General features: G+C 39.8%; 1 protein-coding gene and 1 long non-coding RNA gene across 4 annotated transcripts in view; both read left to right on the top strand.

The window, feature by feature from the left end:
• LOC311596170 overlaps positions 1–27,904 on the top strand; it is a 181,344-nt gene that overhangs the window by 59,245 nt on the left and 94,195 nt on the right. The gene's annotated exons all lie outside the window — the stretch shown is intronic.
• The window catches only part of CD226 (CD226 molecule), an 83,112-nt gene that overhangs the window by 40,602 nt on the left and 14,606 nt on the right, over positions 1–27,904 (top strand). For all 3 annotated transcript variants that reach the window (XM_084779371.1, XM_084779372.1, XM_084779370.1), the window contains one exon: positions 17,439–17,783. In XM_084779371.1, coding sequence (XP_084635497.1) covers positions 17,439–17,783 — 345 coding nt within the window. The remainder of the gene's footprint in view (positions 1–17,438; positions 17,784–27,904) is intronic.

Raw genomic sequence — 27,904 nt, 5'->3', positions numbered from 1 at the left:
TTCTGGTTCCTCACATCACCAATGGCACTAGTGCTTGGTGGGGGTCAGCAAGTAATCAAATAAGGTCTTGTCAAGCCCATGGGATGCACTGTGACTTCTAGAACTGTTTTCACATGCCATATGCAATATTTTACACAAACGTGGAATGTGGGAATCAGGTTTTATTTCTTACTGAAGCTGTATATACAAATTTTCTTAGGTAGATTTGAATATTTTTTTTTAAATTCCATTATGTGGAAATAAAGATAAGAAGATAATATCACCATGAGAGTTTCCAAGATTTTGAAAGAGTCCCTAATATAAATATTTGATTTCCCTCAACTCAGGTTGTTTCCAGATATCTTATGAAGAACATTAGAGATAGTAGAGAAAGCTAGGCATGTTTCTCCATAGTTCAGTATGAAGTATCTTTCCTTTTCTTGCTTTAATGTGTGGTGGTCTCTAGCTCCTCCCTTGTCATAGACTGTAAGCTCTCCCTTTTGTTTTGGGCTGGTCCTTTGCATAATTTTATAAAAGCAAAGTACTTGACTAGAATACCCAAGGCCTGCAGTAATTTTTCTCGCTATAGTAGCTAATCTCTGTCCATACAGTATTACTTACAGAGGACGCCCCTGTAAACTGTTCTTCAGTTGTCATTGACATTTATCCTTGATCAGAATTTAAATGGCAGATGACAGAGATTGCTACTTGAAAGGGAAAATGCATATGTGCTGAATTATACCTTAAGTGACCTACTTCAATGTATAAAGATAGACTGAAGACTTTCAGGAATTGCCTTCATCAGTTTTCATAGAAGCCCTGCATGCTGCAATTGACATGGAAGCTTCCTTCCTGAAGTATTCAAAGGTGCTTGCAGCTGCCAAGGGAGAGGACTGCTCCGGGGTCCTACCCAGCTATCAAGACTCTGAACCACAACAATCACTGGACTGATGGGAGGTTCACATGATGACATAGTGGCATTTTCTCATTGGAACAGCTAAACAGGAGGGCTACTTAAACATTTCTTGTCCAGTATGCCCAGAGATCTAAGGCCAAAGAGGCCTTAGACCCAAGGAGAAGCTACAACTGTCAGGTTCCTAAACCAACAGATTTTAACTGTCCTCACTATACTTATCCATGGATCCACAGGTAAGTGTATGTCTCACATCTCATCAAAGAAGTTTCATTTTGTGACAGAGAAAGACTATTGCAGAGATCTGAAACCTGCCAAAATGCAGAGAATGATGGTGGGATGCTCAGCTCCAACGGGTTCATCCAACGCTAAGGTTCAGGGAAAACGTCATGTTTTCTATCATGTGTAGAATTTAAAGAGAAAAAAATGAGCATGAGAATAAAAGAATATTAAGGACATGGAAAGGGGTAATGGAGAGGAAAAATGAGAGACGGAGAAGTAGGGAGATCATATGATCAAATGCATTTTAAAATGTCACAATGACCTCTGATACATTCTATGATTAATTCCTAATAAAAAAAATAATATGACCCTAAGAAATGAGGAACTTAAATTGCAAAATCATCCAATCTCCTGATCTGTATCAATCAGTAACAAATCCTTTATAAAAATTCAACTTCCCAGTTATTGGCTTGATTTGTTTTTAGACTCTATCAATGGATTTCCTAAAATGTTCTTGCATTACTTTTTTTCAGACAGTATCAATATTTTCTACATGCCTTTTCTTCCTCTACTTGCTTTTAAACTGTCAGAAGAGGGATAGAAAAGATGCCTCAACAGGTACAGGGTACAGGGAAGAATTTGCTGCCAATGTAGCGTGATGCTGTATTTCCTCTGGTGTTCCAGGGATTCTCCCATCAGTATAGTCTTTCTTAGTCCCAAGTCATAACTCACAGGTCCATATTTAGCCTCAGAATTACTTATTCTGATTACAAGGAAATGGTGAATCAGATAATCTCCAGAAAGCAATCGAATACCAGACCCTTATGCTGCCCGAGACACCTATACTTGAGAAGGGTCAGAACAGATTTTATCCGTTATATGTGACCAGGTCAGAGACTGCCTCTCCTTTTACTCATTTGTCTGAGCTTCAAAATCTATAAACTGATATCATAATATGTACCTCATTGGATTGCTGTAAGTGTTTAAATGCAACAGAATATTTAAATCATTGCATTATAACATGCAGACACTAAGTACTCAAGAAAGCATGACCACAATTAGGTCAGACTCTGAGGTTAGATTATTATCACACTTTTAGTGAGAATCAGGTTCCTTAGTCAAGTGTGAGAACTGAAACCCTTGATAAGAGGGGTGTCATGTTGTCACCTTAAGTGGGCAGAAATTCTACACTCAAAAGCTTAAAGAATTTTGTAGTTTAGAAGACATCTTGGTCACAGAATTTAAAGGATTCTAATTACCCTTTGTTGGTCTAGGAAAATAAAGGGCACATACATGAACATAAACAAACACGCATGAAGGGTAGAATGGGCCCCATCTAAAAGCAGTAGGCAACTCAGTTCTTGACTGCTTTGCTGAACCTGGGGCCTCTTGTGACCGTACAACAGCCTTCCCGTTTTATGGTGAAATGAGAGCGACAACTCGATTAGGCATGAGAAAACAAGGTCTGTTTCACTCTGTTGAGCAAAAAGATATGACTAAAAGATATGCTCTGGTGGGCAAAGTTTTGTTTTTGCAAAGATTTTTTGATAGTATATTTGTGTGTGTGTGTGTGTGTGTGTGTGTGTGTAAGAGTGTGTATAAAATACAGAGAAAAGAAGATCCCTTCTATTTCACCCTCCTCTTCCTTCTTATTCATAGGCACATGTATAGTTGGACTGTTAGTAAAGTATAGATAACATTGAATATATTTCCTGTTTTGATCTCATTTGATCTCATTATGCTGCTGGTCATCTAGATTATTGCCAGTATTGTATGTTTCAGCTAATGACTGATAACCATATTCACATGCAAACTTTTGTGAAAAATATGTTTTCTGGGGTTGATGTGCAGGCAGTTCCTCTGATGGACAAAGGGTACAGATTGAATACTGATCAAGAGTTGTTTCCTTTTGTTCTACTACCTTATCTATTTCCCCATTACAAATATATTTTAATATTTGACAATTACATTTCAAATGATTTTACATTATGTATATGGCATGAATATTCTGTGTTTCCCACTATTTCTGGATTTTCTTTCCTGAACTACTTGCATTTTGGAGCAGATCTGGTGACTGTAATTACCCCTTTTATTATCGGTGCTCATTCTAATTTCTCAATACTGTGCTGTTTAACTCCATTACAGATTAAACTAAATAACTTAAGCCTTTCTCTCCTTAGAACTTTTTGAGAAGCACTGTCATCTTTCTGTTGTTTGAAAAGTACCTGGAACCTCTGAAGCAACAGTATCAAAGCCATACATTCTGAGGTCCTGGCTGCTGTGTGAACGTGGTACCAGGAGGTATAGCTCCTGCATAAATCTGGAATCAAAACCACATCTTATTTAGGACTTATTATTGTTCACTAAACTTATAGCACCTTGAAAGATGGTTCATAACCCACACTCCATAAAATTTATTAGGCAAACTAATGTGGTTGGCACTGAATTAAAATTCCCCATTATTCTTAGTATAGTACCTTTGTGGACTCGACAGCTTTCTAGTGCAGGAGGAAAGGTAGCAGATACAATATGGCATGGTACGATGTGTCGAGCTAAAACAGCACTCCTGGAGAGAGGTGTAAAGAATAGAAGACAGCATTAAGAAGATAAGGCTGACACAATGACACAAAAGTGAATGCAGTTCTTGGGGAAATTGATGCCTACTGTATGTTCTAGCAGGCGGTGCGACATCAGACCCGGGTAAGAGTAAAAGCATATAACCTTTTTTTCTTTGAGCTTGAGTGACAGTGGGGAACACAGAGCCTTTTAATTAAAGATGGAGTATGCTCACACCCATGCTTTGCCTTCATGGCTTAAGAACCCAAGGGTACTGAAGGGTATAAGAGCTTGAGTTTTAGGGTCCACCTGGCAACTATTCTTATGGTCCCATAGTAGACAAAGTGAAAAATTTGGAAACACTGTCACATTTCTATCCTGCTTTGTTGAGAAGGCATTATTTCTGTTGTACAGTTTCTCTGATATAATTTTTAGCTTCCAAAGAAGAAGTAAATGTTCTTAACACGTTGTTTTTGGCCTTTGCAAAGATATAAGGTTTAAAGCTTCCTATTGAGATTAAAATAAGTACAATACATGATACACTTACTTTGAAAACATTTGATTCACAGTAGAGAAACCAGCAACAAATGGATATTTCAGAAATCATTTTTGTCTCTAAAGAGCCTAGTACAACTTAGAAAAACAGAGGAGCCTATCAGTTTACCTTTTGCAGTAATTTATTTTACACATTTACAGAAAAAGTATGAAAAGAACACAAAGTCTCTACACTCTGGCTGCAATGACTCCTGAGTATAGTTCATGCCAGAGAAGGATGGGTAGCCAGACTTTGGAGACCAACAGAGGTTGACTGAGTCAAAGGGGAAGTTTTTCATTGACTCAAGCTATGGCACCACTGAGATGCTGGGAGGCCTTGTGTTGTCTCTTGTGCAGAGAGGATGGTGTAAGTCTAATGCTGAGCAAGTTTCATAAAGACTCAGTACCTCTTATACCTCCAGTATTCTCCAAAGGCAGCTCTAGAGAGGATGATAAATGTGATCAGTCACATTACAGTGTTTCTAGGAAAATATTCCAGGAAAGCCAGGTCAAGAATGAAGACCAATGACCCATAAACAAGGTCCAGGGAGGTAAACTCCAACATGGTCTATCACAGAGTCCTGAGGGTGTTCAAAGCAGGGAGAAGGAAGTCCATCCCTCTTGTCATGAATGAGCACACAGTTAGGGAATCTGGGTATCAGTTACCCAGGGTATGTACCCATGTCAGAGAGTTAGGAAGCTTGGGTGCCTGACAAGGATGAAGATATCCCATAGGGATATCCATAGTGAAATTTTAAGGATTTTATAGTGTCCATTTCAAGCCAGGCCTCTTCCTGATAGGCTCCCCATGATATAGGACTTTTGCCCAAGCTATAGTTCTGATCTTTCAGATATTATTGACCATCACATATATGTAATGTTTGGTGTTGGGTTCATAATTGTCCTTATTTCTTCATAGAATACAAACTTTATAAAAACATACTCTAGAAATCTCCACTTTTAATTATGATCAACTATAACTAAATGGACTCATATTGCAATATTCAGGGGATCATTGTATGAGTCACTTGTAACTGGGTTTTCTCTAAGTACTGTTGATGTTACTGGCTGAAGACTTGTGTAATTCTGAGTAGAAGGACTCTGAGTAGAATGACTTATTTTACAGAACAAATTTTCCCACAAAATTCTAAGCAACGGTTTTTCATTTTTTTCAGAGTTATATTATTAGAGGAGTCACATTGATAAAAAATGGTTCACCCTTAAAAATAGTGTGTCTAAATCTTAATGTTATAATTCAACTTGTTTTCAAATTTCATTAAAACATTTGTGTTTATAGAAATTGAAGTATGTAAGTCCACATCTATGTAAATGTGTTTATTACATCTTGGGGAAGGGCACATGCTATTTCTTGTTTTCATAATTCCAATACATCAGTTGCTTCTTTGTCATTACTAAAATGTAATGAGTAGGAAATGCCAATCAGAATTTCTGGAAAGCCACTTGGGAGTATAAAGGGAAAACAATGAACTAGATAATGAAGAGGTGACACAGAAGACGTGGGAAAGGAAAGAGAAAACTGAACTTGGAAAAGAAAGAAAATTCACTTGTTGTAATACAGTAAACATGAGCAAATTGAATATGTTGAGTCCTCTGGCAAAAATGTCTATTAACCTTTCACAGACATTGCTGAGCCCCAGTCAGTGGAGAGACGCCTAACAGAACTCACAGGAGTTCCTATAGATATTCAGGCCCCTATGGCAAATCTCTAAGGGCCACTACTCTTTTTGCTTAATGAATATGGGAGGGGACAATGGAGGGAGGTGTGGAAGGAGTAAGAATGAAAAGAAAGAAGAGAGGAGGGAGAGAAAAGGGAAGAAGGAAAAAAGGAAGGAAGGAGGCAGCAGCAAAGTCAATTCTGTTGCACCCTACCTGTACCCTTCCTCCTGTGTGAGTCCCACAGTGTACCTACAGGTGCTCACTTTTCTGCACACACCCCTGGTAGCATCGGTGGAACAAAGCTGGCTCCTGGCCTTGCCGCTCCCCTTTGCTACAGTAAGTCTGTTCTGGGCCCCTTGTCTATGGGAACCTGCTTATTTACTTGTGCTTGAAAAAATATCTAACAAGCAATTTCACATAGACACCTTCTGGGGATTGAAACTGTCATACACATTTTAATAAAGATAAGGACAGATGTTGATTCCTAATTATATCACTTAAGGCATCAGAAAGTAAGATATTTAGGATCTAAGGATATCTTGGGTCCTGTGTGTCTCTATGAAATTCATCCTCCAGGCAGGGAGAAAGAAAACTCCAGATATGCCTGTAAGTCTTTATTGTGGTACAAGACGTTAACGCTGGTCCCCTGTGGCTCCACACCCTCTTACCAGGTGAGAAGGACTCTACCATGAACAGCTGGGTGGCTTTTCTGCAGAAACTCAGTATGTCAGCATATGCCATGCATTTAATGCTGCCATATAAGTAAGGGCTTATTCAAGGCTGATCATGTTACTTTAAAATACACTGCAAATCACAGCTGGAGGGATGGGTTTTCAGTAAAGTGCTTGTGTGGAACCCATGTCTAAAAGCCAGATGAGATTTGTGTCTGTAATCCTAGCCATGGAGAGGTTGGGAAGGAGGCTCCCTTGTTGGTTATCCAGTCTAGCTGAACCATCAAGCGCCAGGTTCAGTTAGAGACAGAATATGTCTAAAAAGATAAGCTGATCAATGAAGGCATATGATGTTAACCTCAGTTCTCTACACACATGGGCATGCACATGCATGCACACCTGTACACACACATGAATATGTTCACACTCTACACATACATGTTTCCCCTTTTGTTAGCCATAGATTCTTTTCTCATACGATGATATTATCTGATTACAATTTCCCCTCCCTCGTCTCCTCCCAGTTCCTCCCTTCCTCCTTTCACATTTAGATCTACTTCCTTTCTGTTCCTCACTAGAAAAATAAGAGATTTCTAAAAGATAACAACAAAACACAACAAAATAAATATGACAAGATAAAATGAAAACCATCATAATGAAATTGGACAGGCCAACACAACAGAAGAAATTTAAAAAGCCTGAAGTGAAGGCACAAGAGTCAGGTACCCACTCACTCACACATTCAGAAATCTCATGAAAATGCTAAACTGACACCTGCCTGCAAGATATACCCAGAGGACCTGGTGCAGACCCAGGTAGGCTCTGTGAATGCTGCTTCCAAGTCTGTGAGTTCATATGGGCTTTGCTCAGTTTTTTAGAGGGCCTTGTTCTCCTGGCATCCTCCACCCAGAGGTTCTCTGGACTCTAGGAGGACAGATTTGAAGGAGACATCCTGTTTTGAGCCGCACACATATGTTTTTACCTATATCAGATAAAATGCTTAGTGTATTCCAGCTCTCTCTCTCTCTCTCTCTCTCTCTCTCTCTCTCTCTCTCTCTCTCTCTCTCTCTCTCTCTCTCTCTCTTTCTCTGGGGAAATGGTTTAAGAGAGAATTAACCTACCTACCAATACTTTTTTTGTTTCTGTTAAAAAAAAATCCTATACAGGAAGACAATATTTGATTCTTAAATGTGGGAGACTCTTGGTAAAATTTTAGTAGAAAAACTGGAAGCTCTTGGACTGTAATACCTTTCTGTTTTAAAAGGCCTCAGAAATACACTGCTTAAAATTATTGTACCCCATTATTTGTTTTTCTTGATGGGGTAAAGAAATGTAGACTTGTTGCAAAGTTGGACTTTTTCATGTGCTTCAGCAAACTTTGTGCTACTGATATTAAAAGCATTGCGTCCAGGTTGCATGACGAGACTCGATGTTACAATAGAGTCTGAGTAGCAGTTACAATGTGCAGATCTTTGCCACCCTCAGACAGAGCTCTCTAGACAAAGGGGCTCTGTGACGCTGCCGGGGGAGCATCTTTGATATCTAGGGCTGGGGCTGAAGCCTGCATCACTTCTTGGAATCCGGGGAGGTGTGAATCAGCTCTGTCAAGCTGTTTTCTGTCTGGGGCTTGGACAGGTGCAGCACGTTCTGGCCCTAATGCAAATCTTCACTTTATTTCTGATTTCTGGTTGAGTCCCTGATTCATCATTCAGGAATGATCTCTTTTGCTCCAATGAGACGACTGTCCCTGTCTGACCTGCCTTTGGGATGGCTCTGTCGAGCTGGATTTTATCTCTTGATAGTAGCTCCCATCCTCCCCTCCCCCCACTATCCTTGCTTTTCAGCACTCTTTTAGCTCATTTTAGTCTTGCTTGGATCCTTTACCTTTTGGCATTTCATGGTGGAGTCCTGACTGCTTCACACAAGGCTGGTGAAGCTCATATTACCCAAAGGTAGTCCCAAGTTACTGATACAGCAGCAGCGACTAGTGCTACTGTCTGTGTAGCTTGCCCAGCAGGAGAGTATTATGGTGTGGATGAAAAGCTGGAAGTGTGTGGTACCAATGTCAGCAGGCAAGTTCCTATGACAGCTGTGCTAGGCCTCTCCCCATCCCTCAATTGTTACTTGGCTTGTGGTACTCCACCCATAACTGCCTTCATCTTCTCGTGCATCCTTCCTCTGCACATCACTGTCCGCATTTCCCCAATATCCCAGTCATATTGGATAAAGGTTGATCAACTGCAGCATGACTTCATCTTAACTAATTGCATTGACAATGGCCCCCATTCTAAACCACTGTATGTGCTGGTGAAGGCTGAGCAAGAACTTTGCCATATAAATTTGGTGGAACACATTCAACTCATCCCCTAACTTAATCATCAGGGAACACTGGAGCATTTTAAAGGAAAAGGTGTCCAATCTACTCATCACTTTGCACTTTTGAAATGAACACACTGCAGTGTTTTTACAGTAGCGAGTGGGAGCTGGCATGCTACAGCTCTGAGATACTGACATGTTTTAGGCCACAGGTTCCTGTTTGTTCCTGTTCTGCTTGAAGTCGCTAAACTTCAGTTAGGGGTCTGCCACAACTCACTTTTTCAGGCCTTAGTCACAGGAAGCGTGCGGGAGGTGAAGCTACTTTGAGGGAAACTTAGTCTTTGGGGTCTGTCCTCCTTCCTGTACCCCGTCTGCGTCCTCCCACACTTCACATTCGGTTAATCTTACAAACGTTTCATTTCTACTTTCTGGACCCTCACTTCTGGGACCCAGCTTTTAATTAGAAATTGGTGTGTTTGCTTGTTTATGTATCGTGACTGCTTGTTTTGGCGCACTGGATTTCAGGTCACTGTACAGCACTCCCTTGGTCATCATGCAGTCAATGTTTGGTTTTAGAAAGGAGTACCTTTGTGCATCTTCCCAGACTGGAAAGGCATGGGAATACATGAAGACACTAGTTTTAACTTCTAATTAGCTGGTGTAATAATAGCTACTACAGATGGCTTGGGGCAATTCTGGGCTGTTTAACAATTAGTCTATTTTAAGCATTTAAGAACAAGTTATTGTCTTGTGCTTTGGAAACCAATGGAGACATCTGAGCAAGTGGGAAGATGTTGATTTTTACCTTGCTTGCACAGGAGGGGGTGGAGGGGGGAGAAGTGAGGGAAGGCAAGAACACCTGGGGATGGTAAGTACAGAGTGACATTCAGAGAGAGACAGATGAGAAAGAGGAGCAAGTTCTAAAGGAGATGGGAGGAAGTTCGGAGAGTGGAAGCAGGAAAACGTAGATGCCAGGTAGGTAGGGCAGGACTTTACAGAAGGCCGGGCCTCTAACATTTAGTGTCAAGGGCACAGGTGGCATCTGTAGTACCGGTAGAAGTGGAGGCTAACTGCATGAAGTACTTATGAACCATGAGAACACAGGGGAACCACACCTTGCAGAAAATTGAATGAATAAGGGAGAGTAAAAGCGGTTGGACCATTGGGAAGTAAAGCACAGGTCGCAGCTGGCTCTCAGTGGGGGAGAAGTTTCCACTCAGAGATGAGTGAAAGGAGTCTAGTTAGAAACAGGGGTGAAAAAGAAAGGAGACTGTTAGAAGTGGAAATATTCTGACATAAAAATATGCAAGGACCCAAGAACAAAATGAAATTTATGTGACTTGCATTCTGTCAGATACAAGCATAGCATTTTGTAGGTTAAGATGCTCCCATTTGTGAAAGAACCTCATTATTTTATTACTCAATTACACTGTTACAACAAAAATTAAAGCTGGGGAGTGTTATATGCCGTTACAAATCAAATGCGTCCCACTAGCTTAGTTGTAAGGGTTTCTAAACTTTATTGAACCTGTAGTTTGAGATCTTTATTTAAGAAAATTTCATTATAAATGGAATGATCCTTATGAGATAGTTATTGACAACCACACTGATCAAACAGATTAGAAGGTTTAAGTCCTTTTTATTAGTGGTCAGACCAAGAGTGGGTTTGTGCCTCTGAAGAATCTCTTAGCATCCAAACTCAGGTGTTCAGAATTTTTAAAGACAAAAACTTTGTGCCTCTGAAGAATCTCTTAGCATCCAAATTCAGGCATTCAGAATTTTTAAAGACAAAAACTACAAGGACCAGATTTCACCCCAAAGTTAGATGAAGGTCAGAGTAACTATGTAATGTTCATTCCTTGCAGAGCAGAGTAACTATTTTAGACACAACATGCCATTTTCACTCATATTTTTTTCTAATTATTTTACTTTAATGATTTGGGTTAATGCATCTGGACCAAGGTTAAGGCCATGAAAATATCAAATGTGTTGCCGAGGCAGACATGGCTGTGGTGGGGAGCAGGGTAGCCTGCTAGGAACATCTGAGAAAACACAAAGTGGACTCCAAACAGGATGGCATTTCCTTAGTCATTTCAGAAATGACTGTAAGATAAAGTCCCATAAGATAACGTCCCATGAGCCTCTTTTAAGCCCAACTATCAAGCTTGACCTCATCATTATTATTCTATAGGTTCCATACTCTCTTATACTAGATTTTTATCTATTTTACATTTCTCTATTGTATCAATATTCTGCTTTTTAAACCACACATTGGAGACATTTGGTCTTTTTGAATTTGTAAATTCCTCCTCCATCATTTGTTTATTTCTATTTATTTATTTGTTATTGTTGCCATAAGTTTGAATTTTGCGTAGCCACAAGCGGTGCCTTCCCAAGGTGTCATATAACACTTTTCTCTGTTCTTTGTAGCTTTGTAAAAAGCTCGGTTAGAATGAAGCCCCATTGTTTTGGCCCCGTTCTATTTCTTAGAAACATAAGTGTCTCTTCATGAATTTCAGATGTATCTTATCTTTGTGTAGAATTATTTATTGTGGCATAAAATGTTATTTTGAATATTGTAAAAAAAAAAAAAACAAAGCTTTTCCATCCATAGAGGTCCAGGAATGCTGAGGAGGGACAGCAGAGTTGGCATGAAAGAAGATCCAAAGGCTTTTGCTCTAGGCTGGGAGCTGGTTGCTTTTAGCGTTTCTCTCTGTACTTTAACTCTTAAACTTTCAGGTTATTTGGGGCCACTTGTCACTACAAAAAGAAAGAAAAAGAAACACCATACTTTCACACAAACATAGGGAGCTCCCACAGATCATTCATAAAAATACATAAAGACATAGACAGACAGACATATCTGGTGGACGATGAATGTAGGAAATCTCCAATTAACCAACAACTTTATTTCTGTCCTGCGTAACATGTTTGAAAAATTACCTTATTCAATAATAGATCAATCATAAAAAGGGAGTTACAGTAAGATGATTGATTTTAAGTTCTTTCATTAGAACTATATCTAACTAGATACTTTTGTTTATTAATAAGTATAAAGCAGTGGTTTTATCTATATGCTCATTATGAGTCAAAAGCAGAAGTTTTATCTTTTCCTTATTTCAAATGTATGTTATGTGTTCAAAACAAGAGTTTTTTTATGTCAAGGTTTTTCTGAGAAACAGGAGTCTGTCTTGTCTTGTATAGATAACCATTGATTCTTTGTTTCTATACTCATATGGTCTTTCTTATCATGGCATACACCTGGGCCTTATTCTTAGACTAAACCTAGAGTGAATGTATTTTCCTGATAACTAATTTGTTTCAATATTGTTTTCCTTCTTGGCATAATTCTCATGGAGGTTCATAGAGGTCCTAACAGCTTTTTCGATATTGCAGGAGGGTTTAAAGTTATCTGAATCTATTTAAAAATCACTGACAGGAATTATAAAATTATCTGTAGGAAATCTGCCCAACAGAGAGAGTAGCACCTATGGAGGAATATTATTATACTATAGGCAGTGAGGGTCTCTGCCATGTCGGGTATATGAGACAAACATAGAAAGGCATTATAGAATTGATGAACAGTCCTAAGGAAAAAGCCTTGGGGCTTTTCCTAAACCAGGGATGCACCCATTCATCACCCATTCTGCTGTGCAGAAACCAGTGGGATACTTTGCTCACTTGCTTGCTTTTGCCAATCTAGCATGTGATTGTTCACAGCAGAATGTATTTCTTTTTTTACTAATTAATTAGTTAATTCACCTTACATTTTGTTGTAGCCTCCTCCCTCCTCTCCTCCCAGTCCCCCATCCCCCCTCATCTTTCCTCCCCCATTCCTCGGAAAAGGGGAGCCCATCCTACCCACACACCTCAGCTATCAAGTCACATCAGGACTGAACATGTCCTCTTCCCCTGTGGCCTGGCAAGGCAGTCCCATCGGGGGGAAGTGATCAAAAAGCAAGCAACAGAGTCCATTTCAGAGACAGGCCCCACTCCCCTTACCCACATGAAGCAAGAGCTGCCCATCAGCTACATCTGTGTAGAGGACCAAGGTCCAGTCCATGCGTGGTTCTTGGTTGGTGATTCAGACTCGCAGGTCTTGGCTCTGTAGGCGTTTTTGTGGACCTCTTGTCACCTCTAGGTCCTTTTATCCTTCCCTCAACTTTTCCACTAGAATCCCTATGCTTCGCCCAATGTTTGACTGAGTCTCAGCATCTGTTTCAAGCTGCTGCAGGGCGGAGCCTCTCAGAGGACAACTCTGCTAGCCTCCTATCTACAATCATAGCAGGGTATTGCTAATAGTGTCAGGGGTTGGTTCTTCCATGGGGTAGGTCTTGGTTTGGGCCAGGTGTTGGTTGAACAGTCCCTCAATCCCTGCTCTACCTGTTCTGTCGTTATCCCTGCACATCTTGTAGGCAGGGTAAGTTTTGATAGAAGTTTTTGCATTGAAGTTTTTCCTGAGAAAATATAAACTTGGTGAGGGCATCTTTATTACAAACTAGAGATCTAAGTCAGAATAGGCCTCTGGAAGAATATGAGAGGTGATTCTAGCTGAGACTCCCAGTTAGCAGGGGCCATGGAGACAGAAGAGGACACCCCATAACTAAACAAGACTCTTAGTGGAAGAAGGAGAACACTAATCTACCCACAAAATCTTAAATACATTTCTTCTAGTTTTAAGATTGTATCTTCAAGTCCCGAGATTTTTTCCTGTTTCTCGGATCCTGTTAGAGAGGGCACCTCTGTGTTGCTTGCTTTCTTCTTTAAGGCCTCTTGATCCCATTTTTCTTCTGTCTGTACCTTTATCACTGTTTCCATTTTCATCTTCAGATCTTGAACTTTTTTATTGATTTCCTTCATCTGGCTGTTTGTATTTTCATGAATTTTTTTCCAGTTCCTCTCTATTGACCCCTTTTATGTCTTCCACCTGTTTGGCTGCATCTTCCTGTATTTGATTACGGACTTTATTAGTTTCCTTCATTATCATCTTCATTACTAAGGATTTAAGGTCATTTTCTTGTATTTCGATTGTGTTTGAGTTTTCAGGGTTGCTGTTTTTGGAATAGCTGGGATCTGGAGATACCGAGTTGTTTTGGTTTTTGTTGTTTGTGTTCTTACGCTGTCCTTTAGTTATCTTGCTATCTCTGATGTTGGCTGGTAGCTTTGGTGTCCTTCACTGGTCGTTGAGAGTGGATAGTTGCTGAGTGATTATAGGTCATGTCGGGGTCAGGGAGTTCTTCCCTGGAACTGGCAGATGACCTGGTTTCTGCTCTGGGAGACTTTGCTCTACACCTTAAGCTCAATATATTTATTAATTATTGCAGAAGTCAATGCAATCCAAAACAACCCAAAGGCAAAATATACTACAACAATGTGGAATGCAAATTGATTTTGTACTAAAAAATAATATTGATTGCCCTCTTTCATTTCTGGCAAGGGTAGATCTTGGGGCCAAGGCAGAGTTGTATGGCCTGCACAGAGGCTTGGCTTGGGAAGTGAGTGTGAAGAGACCTAAGGCTCTGTGATGTTGGTGGGTTATATAGCAGTCTGTATCCGGGAGACATGACACACACATATCTATTCACTCCAAATAGGACTCTCACGATGGACTGAAATCAAAATTGGTGAAGCAGTGAGATTTATTTGAGGTAACCAACAGAAATATGGGTGAGGGATCATTTACAGGAGCAGGGGTGACTCAAAGAAAGTTACATCACCCAGCAGCTCCGCACCCAAACATCAGTGCCAACTCAAGAGAGCACTAACTCTAGAGCTCTCTGCTGCTGCAGTAGTTGTTTCCTGCCTCTATAACCCCAGACCTCCTGTGCCTCCTCCTAGAGAGTGTTGCCAGTCTGGTAGAAACTACCATACATCACTGGGAGATGTTGACAAGCTGTCCAAGTGCAGACTGTGGGATAGGCTTGTACAGCAGCTACAGAGGTGGAGCAATAGTTAGAAAATAGCATAAGGCACAGAATTAATTTTTTAAATTGATGATCTATAATCATGACCAAAAGTCATTTGTAAAGTCGAGTGTATCAATAAATGTTATCGACAACAGTATTTCATGTTCATTTAAAAACTGCTTTGTAGATGAATTATAAGTATGGAATCAATGGGTTTCTATTATTACTGTTATTTTTTTTTATTTTGGGACTCAAAATCAGACTCCCTTCTGCCCCATTTTCCTCCCCCCACCGGATCCCGAACTGTGACAGCTTTGTCTCTGATTTAAATGGATTCACCTTTGACTGTGTGTCAGGGTGGTGGGCCCACTTCTTTATGTCAGGTGTTCTTGGTTGTTATTTTTAGTGTCACTCTAGATAGCCTTCCACTTGGATGAGCATAGCAGCTACAAGCAGCCTCCAAGTGTGGCTTAGTTTCCCCCTCATACTCTTTTCAGCATGAAGCTTGAACCTATGCTTCTCACACAGTAATCTGATTTTTTCTGCTGTTGTTTTCAGTCTGCAGATAGGGGCCCTGGTTGTTGTGTGGAGCCTGACCTGTAACAAATTGGCTCCCTCTGGTGCTTCATGAATTTGTCTTTCATATAAATTCAGGTAACTGAATCCAGCACTCTGTGCCTGAATTGACAAGGACATGGAGCTGTTCCTAAGAGCAGGTCAGAGTGAGAACAGCCTACAGGCAGCTTCTGAGATGGGAGTAGAGAAGTATCCAGAAAGACTGAGGAAAAGCAGTTGTGAAAATGAGTCTTGAGGACAAACACCAAACCCCGTCGCCAGGGCTTTTACCTGTTTTCTCCTGAAGGCCTGAACCACTTGTATATAAACAGAAGGTGTTTTTATCACAGACTGCTATTATCTAATTTAGCATTTTCCTTCTGTTTCCCACAGTTTCTTTTCTAGTTACTTCCCCCATCTTAACTTTAATTTCCCCCTTCTCTCCTATAATCTTTGAATTTCTTATTATTTTCATCTTCTGCATTCCCTCCCTTTCCTTTTCCCCTTCTGTTATGTTGATTTGTAGCCTAGAGATGAAACATTTTCTGGATGCCTCTTATGTGGGCAAAGTGTTACCTCTGCTGAACACTTTCATGGCCACACACTGAAACACTAGAGAGCTGCGGCTTTTCTGTGTGCAAGAATTTTAACATCAGGAACCACTTGTTGCAACAAGTTTTTTTTGGTGGCAGGAGATAATTTAATATGAACAACAAATCTTATTATACTTTGGACTTTTGCTCTTTTTCAAATTGCCATTTTGTTATTTTCCACTGCTCTTGTTTCTTCCCTCCTCCCTGCACTCCTTCTTTTTCCTATGGATTCATTGATCTTTTATAATCCCCAGCGTGGTTCTCTGACTGCACTGAGTACAGCTGATACAGATAAGTAGATGCTCCTCTTTCCATCCCACTGCCCATAAGCTCTGTGATCTCATCACTGCTCAGGCTTCTTCTTTTCTTGAGTAACAAATCCGGGTTCTCGGTTTCTGCCTATGAAGAATGAATGAACCAAGCTGGGTGTGGTGGCCCCCACTTTTAATCCCAACACTTGGGAGGCACAGGCAGGTGGATCACTGTGAGTTTGAGGCCAGCCTAGTCTACAAAGCGAGTCCAGGACAGAGAAATCCTGTCTCAAAAAACAAAAAACAAAACAAAACAAAAAAGAATGAATGAATGAACCTGGTAGTTAGTTTCACTGCTATGACTCTGGGCTACTTTGATCAGAGGAATAAAAGTTTGAGTTTTAGTATCTGCATTAAGTTCACAAACTTTCTGGTCTCAGAATCAAAAGCGATGGAGAACCCTACAAGACATTTGTCCATGTTCATAGCACTGGAGCTTAACACTGGATACAGTTTTAAACACAAAAACCTTTGAGCACCCAGTACACAAGATATCAGCTCATGTGACAATATATGCTTTGCACCCAAGATAAACCACAAATGGAGAAGATCTATTATATTTTCCTGTTGCTTTGAAGATAAATTGAACCTTACAAACCTCCAGAAGGTACACAAAGGTCCCCAGAACATACAACAAGAGACTCTTAAGACAGCTGATGATACTTACTTGTGCTGTAAATGGTGGAGTGAAGGTAGAAATGTGGGAGAGTATTTTTGGCACTAGATATTTATACTACATGCAAGTCTCCACCTATGCACCCGATATTCCTGTACGACTGAATGCAGCTAATGAGAAATGATTTAGTACCTTTTCTAAGAGTGGTTAAAACCTTAGTCTATCGTCTCATATTATAATCTGGAATTGGAGTTACTGGTTCAGTCTTGTAAATTCAGACCCTGGTATGATCATTACTAAGAAAGTACAAAGGTTTCTGGTTACATTCTTTGTTGCCTGGTTAACAAAGAAACACTTAAAGGAGATGTGTCAAGCATTGCATCCTTTTTCTGTCTGCAAGTCCTTAATGAAAAATATTTGTGTCTTACAAAAATGCAAAGTGAAGATAACACTTACTCTTGGAGCAACTGCATTGGGTAACAACACTAATCCATTCAGGGTAGCTTTCTGAGCAGCTTTCCGTATGTGAACATCTGACCTACCTGCCTAAGCATGTGCTTCTTTTTGTTTTGTTTTTTTTCCCCCTCAGGTAGTTTTGCAGCCGCAGTGTCCCCGAATAGCTACCTGTCTGCAGAACCTGGACAAAATGTCACACTTAGTTGCCAGCTTCAAAGGAGCCAGCCAGTGCAGCGCATCATATGGGAAAAAGTCCAGGCCCATCAGGTAGACATCTTAGCCTCCTGTGACCTATCTCAAAGGACAAGTTACATGTCAAAGTACCCAAGACAAACATGGAGCAACTGCAGTCACGGGAGCACGCAAAGTATCCTCATCATCCGTGATGCCATAGCTGCTGACTCGGGACTTTACAGATGCCGCTCTGAGCCCAGCACAGGAGAAAAAACCGTTGTAATAAAGCTGATCATAACTGATGGTGAGTGAGAAGAGATGTTCCGAGTGTCAAAAACAAAGAACAAAACAAACAAAGCAGCCCCAACACTGTGGATTGGCCTCCCTTCTTTTTGTTTGCAGCACGCATGTCCTTTAGTGGGACTCTACTGTGTGTCAGCATTTTTAATGCCTATATATGAAGCTTCTAGAGTAGTATGTTGAACAGCACTACATTTTAGGATTTGGTATTTATTTATGTTGTTACCTCATCTACCATAGATTTACCAGTGGAAATATTTCATTTTTTTATGGAAAGCGGTGTGTGTGTGTGTGTGTGTGTGTGTGTGTGTGTGTGTGTGTGTGGTGTTCCTGTACCTGTGTATACACACTCAGAGGTGAATAATTGAAATCTGGAAACTTCCTCTATTTCTCTCTATCTTTTTGTTTTTGTTTTTGGAGACAGGGTCTCTTATTGACCCAAACGCCAGAGTTTTGACAAGATTTTGTGGGTGGTCTGTCCCGGGTCTATCTGTCTCTGCTTCTGCCCTTGCTGGGGTAACAGGCACAGTGTTATACCAAAAATTTTGTGGGTGATGGTGATCCTCGTGCTGGTGTGGCAAGTGCTTTATTCCTAAGGCCACTTCCCAACCCAAGCACTTCACTATTTTGTTTTTTTTAACCTACTTTATTTATGAACTACAATGCACACATGTGTATCTACACACATAGACACATGAACACACATGTGTGCACATATGCACATATGTGCACACACACATGAACACACACACACACAGAGGATATTACCAGCCTGTATCTTCATTATCTAATTCCTCACTCCAAATTATCTACAGATTTGAGGGAGATAAGTGGATATTGCATTCCCTGTGTGTCTCCTGCAGTAATAGAATGCTGCAACAATGGTTTCTAAATCTTGAGAGGGCAGAGCTTCCATAGATCTTTGACCAGTTTGCCAGATGGGAGCCTTGTATCCATCAGAAACAGAAGACAGCTGCACTTGAGGTTTACAAAGCTGACCTTCATGGCCTGTGAGTAGTGCTCTTCTATGAGACTGCATTCTCTTGTATTCATAATCTGTCTCCTTTGTGATAATGAAGTTTAAATTGTGTAAACATCAGGCTAATCAAAAGCTGCATCTACTTTTGTATGAGAGCAATGAAAGCTACTTCTCTGTTTATAGAAGTGAAAACACAAAGGCCAGCGCTAAGGTGTATGTAGAGGGCTGTGCTACTACTGAGTAGGAGGAAGGCAATCCCTAGCTTCCTACCCACTTGCCTTCTTCCTTCTTTCCTTTCTTCCTTCCTCCCTCCCTCCCTCCCTCCCTCCCTTCCTTCCTCCCTTCCTCCCTCCCTCCCTCCCTCCCTCCCTCCCTTCCTTCCTCCCTCCCTCCCTTCCTTCCTTCCTTCCTCCCTTCCTTCCTCCCTCCCTCCCTCCCTCCCTCCCTCCCTTCCTTCCTTCCTTCCTCCCTTCCTTCCTCCCTCCCTCCCTCCCTCCCTCCCTTCCTCCCTCCCTCCCTTCCTCCCTCCCTCCCTCCTTCCCTCCCTCCCTTCCTTCCTTCCTCCTTCCTTCCTTCCTCCCTCCCTCCCTTCCTCCCTTCCTTCCTTCCCTCCCTCCCTCCCTCCCTCCCTTCCTCCCTCCCTCCCTCCCTTCCTCCCTCCCTCCCTCCCTCCCTCCCTTCCTTCCTTCCTCCCTCCCTTCCTTCCTTCCTCCCTCCCTCCCTCCCTCCCTCCCTCCCTCCCTTCCTTCCTTCCTTCCCTCCTTCCTGTCCCCGTTCTCCCTCCTCCCTCTTCCTACTTCCTCCCTCTCTTATCTCCTCCTTTTCTTGCCCCCTTCTTAGTTTCAATTTAGAGGCCACTCTTTCGGTCTGCAGATGCCCCTCCCATTTCTGCTCATAGTGAAGACTGGTCTTTTCTTCTGCATTGGAATGAATAAGAGACGGCTTGTGTTATGGCAGCATCTGTCCTGCAGCCACTGCAGCCTTGTGCACCGAGGACAGTGGCTACTGGAGAACAGCAGGCTTCCATGTGTTAGCCATGATCATGCTCATCTTAACCCTTCTCTGCTTGTCTCCGTGACAACAGGAACTGAAGGACAGACATACGTTTGATTTGAAACTTAGTATCAAAGAGTAGTTGGTTGATGTACTATTTAGAGTGTCAGAGAAAAATTAACAAAATGCTCTTGTTTTACATGTTGACTATTCCTGTAGGCATGGACAGGAATTACTTCTTATCTAAAACAAAACAAAACAAAATGAAACAAAACAAAAACTTCATGCATTTTGGATATGGACAGAAAAAAAAGATGTTAACCTTTTCTTAAAATAAAGAACAAGGACAGAAAATATTCTAATCAGAGACAAAGCATTTTCACACATGTATGAAATAAGTTCTTACCTAGTAAATGCTGAGAAAGTGATTATAAACTTCTCAGGTCACAGAGCAAGCAATGGGATGGGTTTTTAGGAGATATTGATGTTTAACTTTTACCAATTAGTAAAAATGTCCTTCATATGCCCAACACGACTTTTTCACAAAGCAATTTCTCTGTACATAAACTATAAACACTGTCAAAAATCTGCCATCAGATGGAAGTGACAGTGTAATAGTAGGTATTGTTAGTGTCCACAAGCCTTGAGAGAATGCAAAATAACAGTTTGACATCTAATTGGCAGATTAAAAGAATAACAACTAGATTTTACATCCATTAGCAAAAATTATAGTTGATGGAAGATGACAACCATTGGTTGTATGTTTTAGATTAATTCTTTTTTTCAATTATTGTAGATAAATTATAAAATATAATTATATTTTATATAAAGATAAAATATAAAGCTACCAGGCAGTGAGCAAAGAGGATGATTTGTGTTTTCTCTGGTGTAATTTTATTATCTCAAGTCCTAAGGTTATTTGGTAAAAAAAAAAAAAAAAAAAAAAAAATCAATGTGGAGATTGAAGCAGAGAGACAGGAATAAGATGTGAGGAGGATTTAATTCATCTAAACCATCAGGGTAAAGGTGATTTTGACACATGTTTTATAAACTGCTACACATCTCCTTTTAGTTCCTGCCCCATTTCTTTTATAAGATGATATTGTATGCATACAAATGATATTTTTAGGGCCCCCCCCCCCCACACCCATCTGAATTTTCCCATGACTTCTGCCTACCTACATACCTACATTATTCTTCAGACAAAAGTCAACTAAAGGTCACCCAAGAGATTTTAAATACATACATAACACACACACACATATATATTATGTGTGTGTTTCTTGATATATTTTAAATAAAAGATGAAGGTAGCAGAAGCACGAGTTATTTGCCATTAAATTTCTTTGCTAAAAAAAGAAATGAAGCTTTGTGCTGCTTGTGTATACTCTTGGAAGTACAATTTCAAAAAGTTCATCTATTAATTTGAGCAGTTGAGGAGTGTCTGCGTGTGTGGCTAGGCACTGCCCCTAGGGCTTCATGAGTGTGTGATAATGCCCGGAGGAAACACTTGTCCTTTCCTCTTCTAGGTGGACCTCTGAGTGGCATACTTGTTTTGTATTTATCTTAAAGGAAAAATTTCAAGTTTTCACTGTTGAGTCTGATGTTTGCTATAGTTTTTCATATATGGTCTTTATCACATTAAGCTACATTCCACTATGCCTAATATGCAGAGATGTTTTTGTAAAGGATGAAAGGATATTAACTTTCATCAAATGACTTTTTATGTCTGTTGCTGTGCTCATGTCGTCTTTTCTATAAATGTTTTAAAATATAATGTGGTATTTTGTTTGGTTTTTATCCGTTGAAATGTTCTAGTATCCCATTTGATTATGGTGTACAATCCTATTTGTGTGCTATATTGAGCATATATTTAATTTGCTAGTATTTTACTGAAAAAAATTTGATCTACCTATCTTTGTCATCGTTAGAGACATTGGTCTTCTTCCTTTGTGGCTTGCTTATTTTGATATCAGAGCAATGTTTTTCTTATAGAGATGGAAATACTCCTTATTCATGCAGAGATTTTAAGAAAGGCTGGCATCAATCCTTTTTTAGATGTTTCATTTAATTTTTCTGTGAAACTATCTTCTTTTGGGATTAATGATAAGCCACATGTTCCAAATGGGCCTAGTCAAGAAGAGAGGGCTATGAGCAGAGAAAGAATCCCAACTGTGATTAAATAACATGGTAACCGCATCATTTGTGTGGTTCATATTCCTAACCAATAACCTTTTCATCTTTCTTTGTATTTTTAGTTAAAATAAAGAAAACAACCCCACTGAATATTTGTGAGACTATTAAATACATATGCTCAATTAGCTACTCCTTTGCTTTTAAAATAATGTTTGATGCAAATAATGATATTTTTATTAAAAAATTATTTAATACCCATATTTAGTAAAAAAAAAAAGGTAAATTAAAGAATATTTTAAATGTATTCACTATCCAGCTTGTATACAATAAATATATTTTGGGATAATAGAAATATAAAAATTATTTTTTAAACTATGGTGTACACATATTACATTTACAATAAATATTTTGTAGTTAGAGAGATTATTAAATTCATTTAGATGTTATTACATTTACATTGAAAGTCATAAAAATATCCTTTTAAGATGTGCTCAGGAATATTTATTGAACATTCACTATATTAGCATTTCCATCTTAGAAGGCATAATGTCCTCCTAAGTTTTAAATTTTCTTCATAAGTCATCTCAATACTCTCTTCACATGTCACAGCTCAAAGAGTATGAGTCAAAGAAATGGAACTTTTGAAAATGAGGTAGGATGTCTGCAGAGGAAAATTTCATGAACTTTTGTTTTGCAACTGTCAGAAAGATCCATTTCCTTTGTAAACTTGTATTATTTCTCCCTTTAAAGCACAAATAGAGCCTAATGCCTGGCCTCTAGTATTAGAAAGTGAAGACTGAGACGTGAGGTCACAGGACTATTTACCAGGAAACCACAACGCCTCAGCGCCTCCCCCTCCCCCACAACGCCTCAGCGCCTCCCCCTCCCCCACAACGTTCCTTGCGTGTTTCATCAGCAACACTCACGGATTAGGATTGCTAGCAAGAGTAGAGTGCTAGCAATCCTAACATCCTCATCCATGGCAAAGCTTACTGATGTTCACTCCCTGTGCTCTTGAGCTATGATAGTATGGAAGGAGACCTTGTGTGTATGTGTGTGCCCACGTTCATGTATGTACATACATGTGTATGTGTCTGTATAATTCATGTCCTTATGTTTGCGAAGCACTCCAGCTCCAAAGAAGTAATAATTTTTTAAATTAATTAATTATTTAATTAATTTGCTTTTTAGTTTTGAGGGCTCTAAAACTCTCTTTTATAAGTTGTATTTGAGAAGGGTTCTGGGTCTAATTGTGGTTTACATTTTTGCTCACTTTCAATCTTATTTCTCACACCTACAACATTGACTAGATGTTCTCCGTTGTCTGCACTGATGTTTTGATGACACGACTTGATGAGCCTCAACACTGGAATATTTACATACATGGAAAATACAGTGCTCATGACCTTTCTTTTGTATGAGAACCACTTGGCTGGAATCCTTGAGTCCTGAGCATTTTGCTCACAAGTTAAAATAGTTTCCCCTGAAACAGGTTAGATACAATTTCCTTTCCAATTTAATTTCATTTTAAGAATTCTGGTTGCCAGCTGGGTACCCAGATGTAACACACACAGTTAACTGCCTGTTATGTCATGGCTTCTTCACCTCACAGTTGCCTCTGCCCACATCAAAGTATTTTTTCCCTTTTAGTGATATGGTGCATTTGAAAAGCACAAGTAGTCAGATGGTTTATTTTAAAAGTCCTATGTAGAGATGTACACATTTCCCCAAAGTAAAAAGCAAGAGATGTTTGCTCGCATTTATTCTATACATTTCATACTTTACTATTGCACTCAGTAATAACATAAAGTTAATATCACATACAACAGACATCTGAAAACAGAGAAAAACAGTTGATCTTAGAAATTTCTATTTGGTAAGTCTTTGCTACCAGAGTGATTATTAATTAAAAAATCATTTTTATTACATTTATCTATTAATATACTGTATGTGTGTATGAGTATGTGTGTGAGAATGAGCCGGGTGTAGTGACGCACGCCTTTAACCCCAGCATTCGGGAGGCAGCGGCAGGTGGATCACTGTGAGTTTGAGGCCAGGCTGGTCTACAAAGTGAGCCTGGGACAGCCAAGGCTACACAGAGAAACCCTGTCTCGAAAAACCAAAAAAGAAAGAAACTCATTTCCAAATGCAGTATGTGTGAGAATGTATGTATATGAGTGTATGTGAATGTGTCTATGTGTGTGTGAGTGTGTGGGTACAAGTGTGTGTGTGTGTGAGTGTGTGGGTACATGTGTGTGTGTAAGTGTGTGGGTACATGTGTGGGTATGAGTGTGTGGGTACATGTGTGTGTGTGAGTGTGTGGGTACATGTGTGGGTGTGAGTGTGTGGGTACATGTGTGGGTATGAGTGTGTGGGTACATGTGTGGGTGTGAGTGTGTGGGTACATGTGTGTGTGTGAGTGTGTGGGTACATGTGTATGTGTGAGTGTGTAGGTACGTGTGTGTGAGTGTGTGGGTACATGTGTGTGTGTGAGTGTGTGGGTACATGTGTGGGTGTGAGTGTGTGGGTACATGTGTGTGTGTGAGTGTGTGGGTACATGTGTGGGTGTGAGTGTGTGGGTACATGTGTGAGTATGAGTGTGTGGGTACATGTGTGTGTGTGAGTGTGTGGGTACATGTGTGTGTGTGAGTGTGTGGGTACATGTGTGGGTGTGAGTGTGTGGGTACATGTTTGGGTGTGAGTGTGTGGGTACATGTGTGAGTATGAGTGTGTGGGTACATGTGTGGGTGTGAGTGTGTGGGTACATGTGTGTGTGTGAGTGTGTAGGTACATGTGTGGGTATGAGTGTGTGGGTACATGTGTGGGTGTGAGTGTGTGGGTACATGTGTGTGTGTGAGTGTGTAGATACATGTGTGTGTGTGAGTGTGTGGGTACATGTGTGTGTGAGTGTGTGGGTACATGTGTGGGTGTGAGTGTGTAGGTACATGTGTGTATGTGAGTGTGTATGGAAGTCAGTGAATGACTGGCAGAAAACAACCCTCTTTTTACCATGTGGGTTTCAGGGATTGGAACCGAGTTCAAGTTTGGTGACAAGTGCCTTTGTTCACTGACCTCTGCTGTAACTCTTTTTATTTTAAAAGTAAACCTTTCTTGTTCCTTGGAAATCAGACAGGTAAAATTTAAAATCAGATCTGTGTACTTAGCTGTCCCCTTTAAAACCCATGCATGACCTCATTGACTGGGAAAAAAAACCCAACCTCCTAATACCTTTGACTTTAAAGTAACCATTTTTGCTGTTTTAGTCCTACATACAAATTTCTTCCTCAAAGCACCTAGGAATTGTCAACAGCATGTGGTTATTCCTTATAGCCACAGGAAGCACTGCATAGACTAATAGGTAACGTCTTTTCCAAAGGCAGACACACAATTACCATTGTTAGAAATGAGCTCTTGGTGTAGAATAGCACCAAGTGTTTAATGCTAAACAGAAATTCAAGTTTTAAGTATTCCAGTTTAATTATCCAGATGGTTATTTTATGTGAAATAATTCAAACATACTGCTGTATTATTGACAAATATTCAAAATCAGAATGATGCCTTTTTAGAGAGCTGTTTGCCTAAAAGATCAGGACATGAAGAAATAAGAGTCTGTCACTCACAGAGATATATCTTCAAAGCCCAATCTGCACCTTAAAGTTATAATTTACACTGAAGTGATTCAGGAATCCTTAAAAGGTATTGACCCACTAGAGAAATACACATCTCCTTTTCAACATCTGTAGAATGCAAAATAAATTTTTAGCAGACTACAATGACAATTTGTTTCCAGAATGCATTTAGCACACTTCATTTTTGTTGGAATTCAAAAGTCATCACGTTGCCATAGTGTTTTTGGATGGCACTGACATTTTATTAATGCATAAAACTGATTTTCCTATCAACAAGTACTAATGTGAAATATCAATGCTTCTAGTTAGGCTTGTAGAGATTAAAAATAGTTTTAGTCATATTGAAAATGAGCAAAATAAAGGAAAAGATAATGATAATTCTGTGCATGAATGCAAGAAGTAACAGGCGCTAAGAAAAGACGACAGAAACAAAGATGTCATCCAGTGTCTTCCAGTGGCTGCACATTAAAAGTGTGCAAGGGTCATGATATGCAAAAGTCCCTCAATCCTGCACCAAATAGAAAGAAAGGGTTACAGATAGGAAGAAAATACAAGTTCACAGAATATAATTGTTTTGGTATTAATGTCATCAGTCTTCATGTATTATTTGAAAAATTAGCACTAATTCTTCATTCTTATTCATGTGTGTGTATTTAAGAATATATGTCTGAACATTTGTGAAGGAGAGCAAAACAATTATTATTGACCTGCTGTATGGAAAACAGTTAATACACATGTCATTATGTATGTAGTTCTGTATCTGTATTTAACATAGGCATATATGCCAAGTCTCAAATAATTTTATGAAAACAATTAACTTTGCTTTTATGTTGGTGATTGTTTTCTCCTTTTGACTCCAAAAAAGAAAGGCATTATTTTTGAAATCTAATCATGCAATCAAAAATCAGAGATTTTTAAGAGATGAGAAATTGGGTGGATGATTAAAGTCTAATAGGCATGCCCAACTGTTGCCTACAACCAGAATGTCTATGATTGCAGCCCAATACAAAATCACAAACCACTTAAAACATTGGGAGGTTTGTTAGCAATTTCTATTGTAACCCAGTTGCATAATTCTTGACTGTGAACTTTACAGATAACATCATGTCACAATGTCAAAAAACTAGATGTGCCTGTATCTAGAGTATAAAACTACAGCTTTTATACAGTGATGTTATTTTAATAATTATGTTTGTTTTACACTTGAAAAGCATGAAGAGAAGTGGTTTGTTCAGATAGTTGTTTAAAATAGAATTCATGTGTTAGATTTTAAACCCAGAACTTGTGTTCTGTATCATATCCTGACAAACATGGAATGCACAGCACATTTATATGTAGATCTTATTTAATGGCATTGCTTTAGTGTAAATCTTGAATGTCCCAAAGACCATTGTGTTAAAGATTTGGTCCCTTGGTGGTGCCACTGCGAGGTGGTGGGATGTTAAAGAGATGGGGCACAGTGAGAGAAAGGTTTTTTGGATGTGTGCCTTGAATGAGATGTTGTGACTCTGGCTGCCTTGCTCTGTGTAGGGAGGAGGTGATTGATTCTCTTACCTCATCAGTGGTTTTCCCATAGGATGCCTTCCTACAAGGCCCAAAGCAACAAGGCAACTTGATCATGGACTGGAAACTATAAAATAAAACCCTTTCTCTTTCTATGTTGATTGCTCTTGGTATTTGTTATAGTAGTGCACAGCTGACTAACATACTCTATTGTCTGAATCTTGAATGCACATGGCTTTGTGTTGATCTGCTTTTAATAAACACAGGTCATGCTTCTCTGTGTGCTTCTGGCTGGCCTAAGAATTTATGAATTACTCATTTACTCCTCGCCACAGTTTTATTTCACTTATACTTTACAAATGAGAAAAGTGAAGCATGACTAGGTTAATCAATTTATTCAAAACCTCTTAGCTAACGCATATATAAGTTGGGCTGCAGAGGAAGGTACGTTGCTTCAGAGTTTCTGTTCTTGACCACAGCTCCTTAGGTCTCGTGCTCACCTCAGACCAGGTATAAGTGAGATCACAGAGCCCTGCTTTTCCCTTTTAGATATTTACTCCCAAGGCAGGATCCACAGTGAAACGAAGTGTGAAGCAAGTGAAGGCTCACAAGTGGGGTCTGGTCTCTCACTGTTTCGTTCCAGCACTGGGTACTACAGCTCATCCCATTGCCACCGTCATGCTCAGGCCCTGTGTGGGTGAGTTCTTTACCTACTAGTTTCCCCTTTCTAGGAGACTTTGCATTCGTTGGTAGAGCTATCTGAGACTGGTTATACACAACTCTAGGGAAATTATCATAATCCTAGCAAATGTGAGAATCCAGAGGTGGGATTCTGGCCACTGATAAAGTCAGGTCTCCATTAAAAAGAGTCTAGTTACCATGTGG

Source organism: Acomys minous (genome assembly GCF_964271855.1).
Source record: "Acomys minous genome assembly, chromosome: 4".
NCBI lineage: Eukaryota > Metazoa > Chordata > Mammalia > Rodentia > Muridae > Acomys > Acomys minous.
Note: the sequence above shows the minus strand (reverse complement) of the source record. Positions and strands in the feature narration are given on the sequence as shown.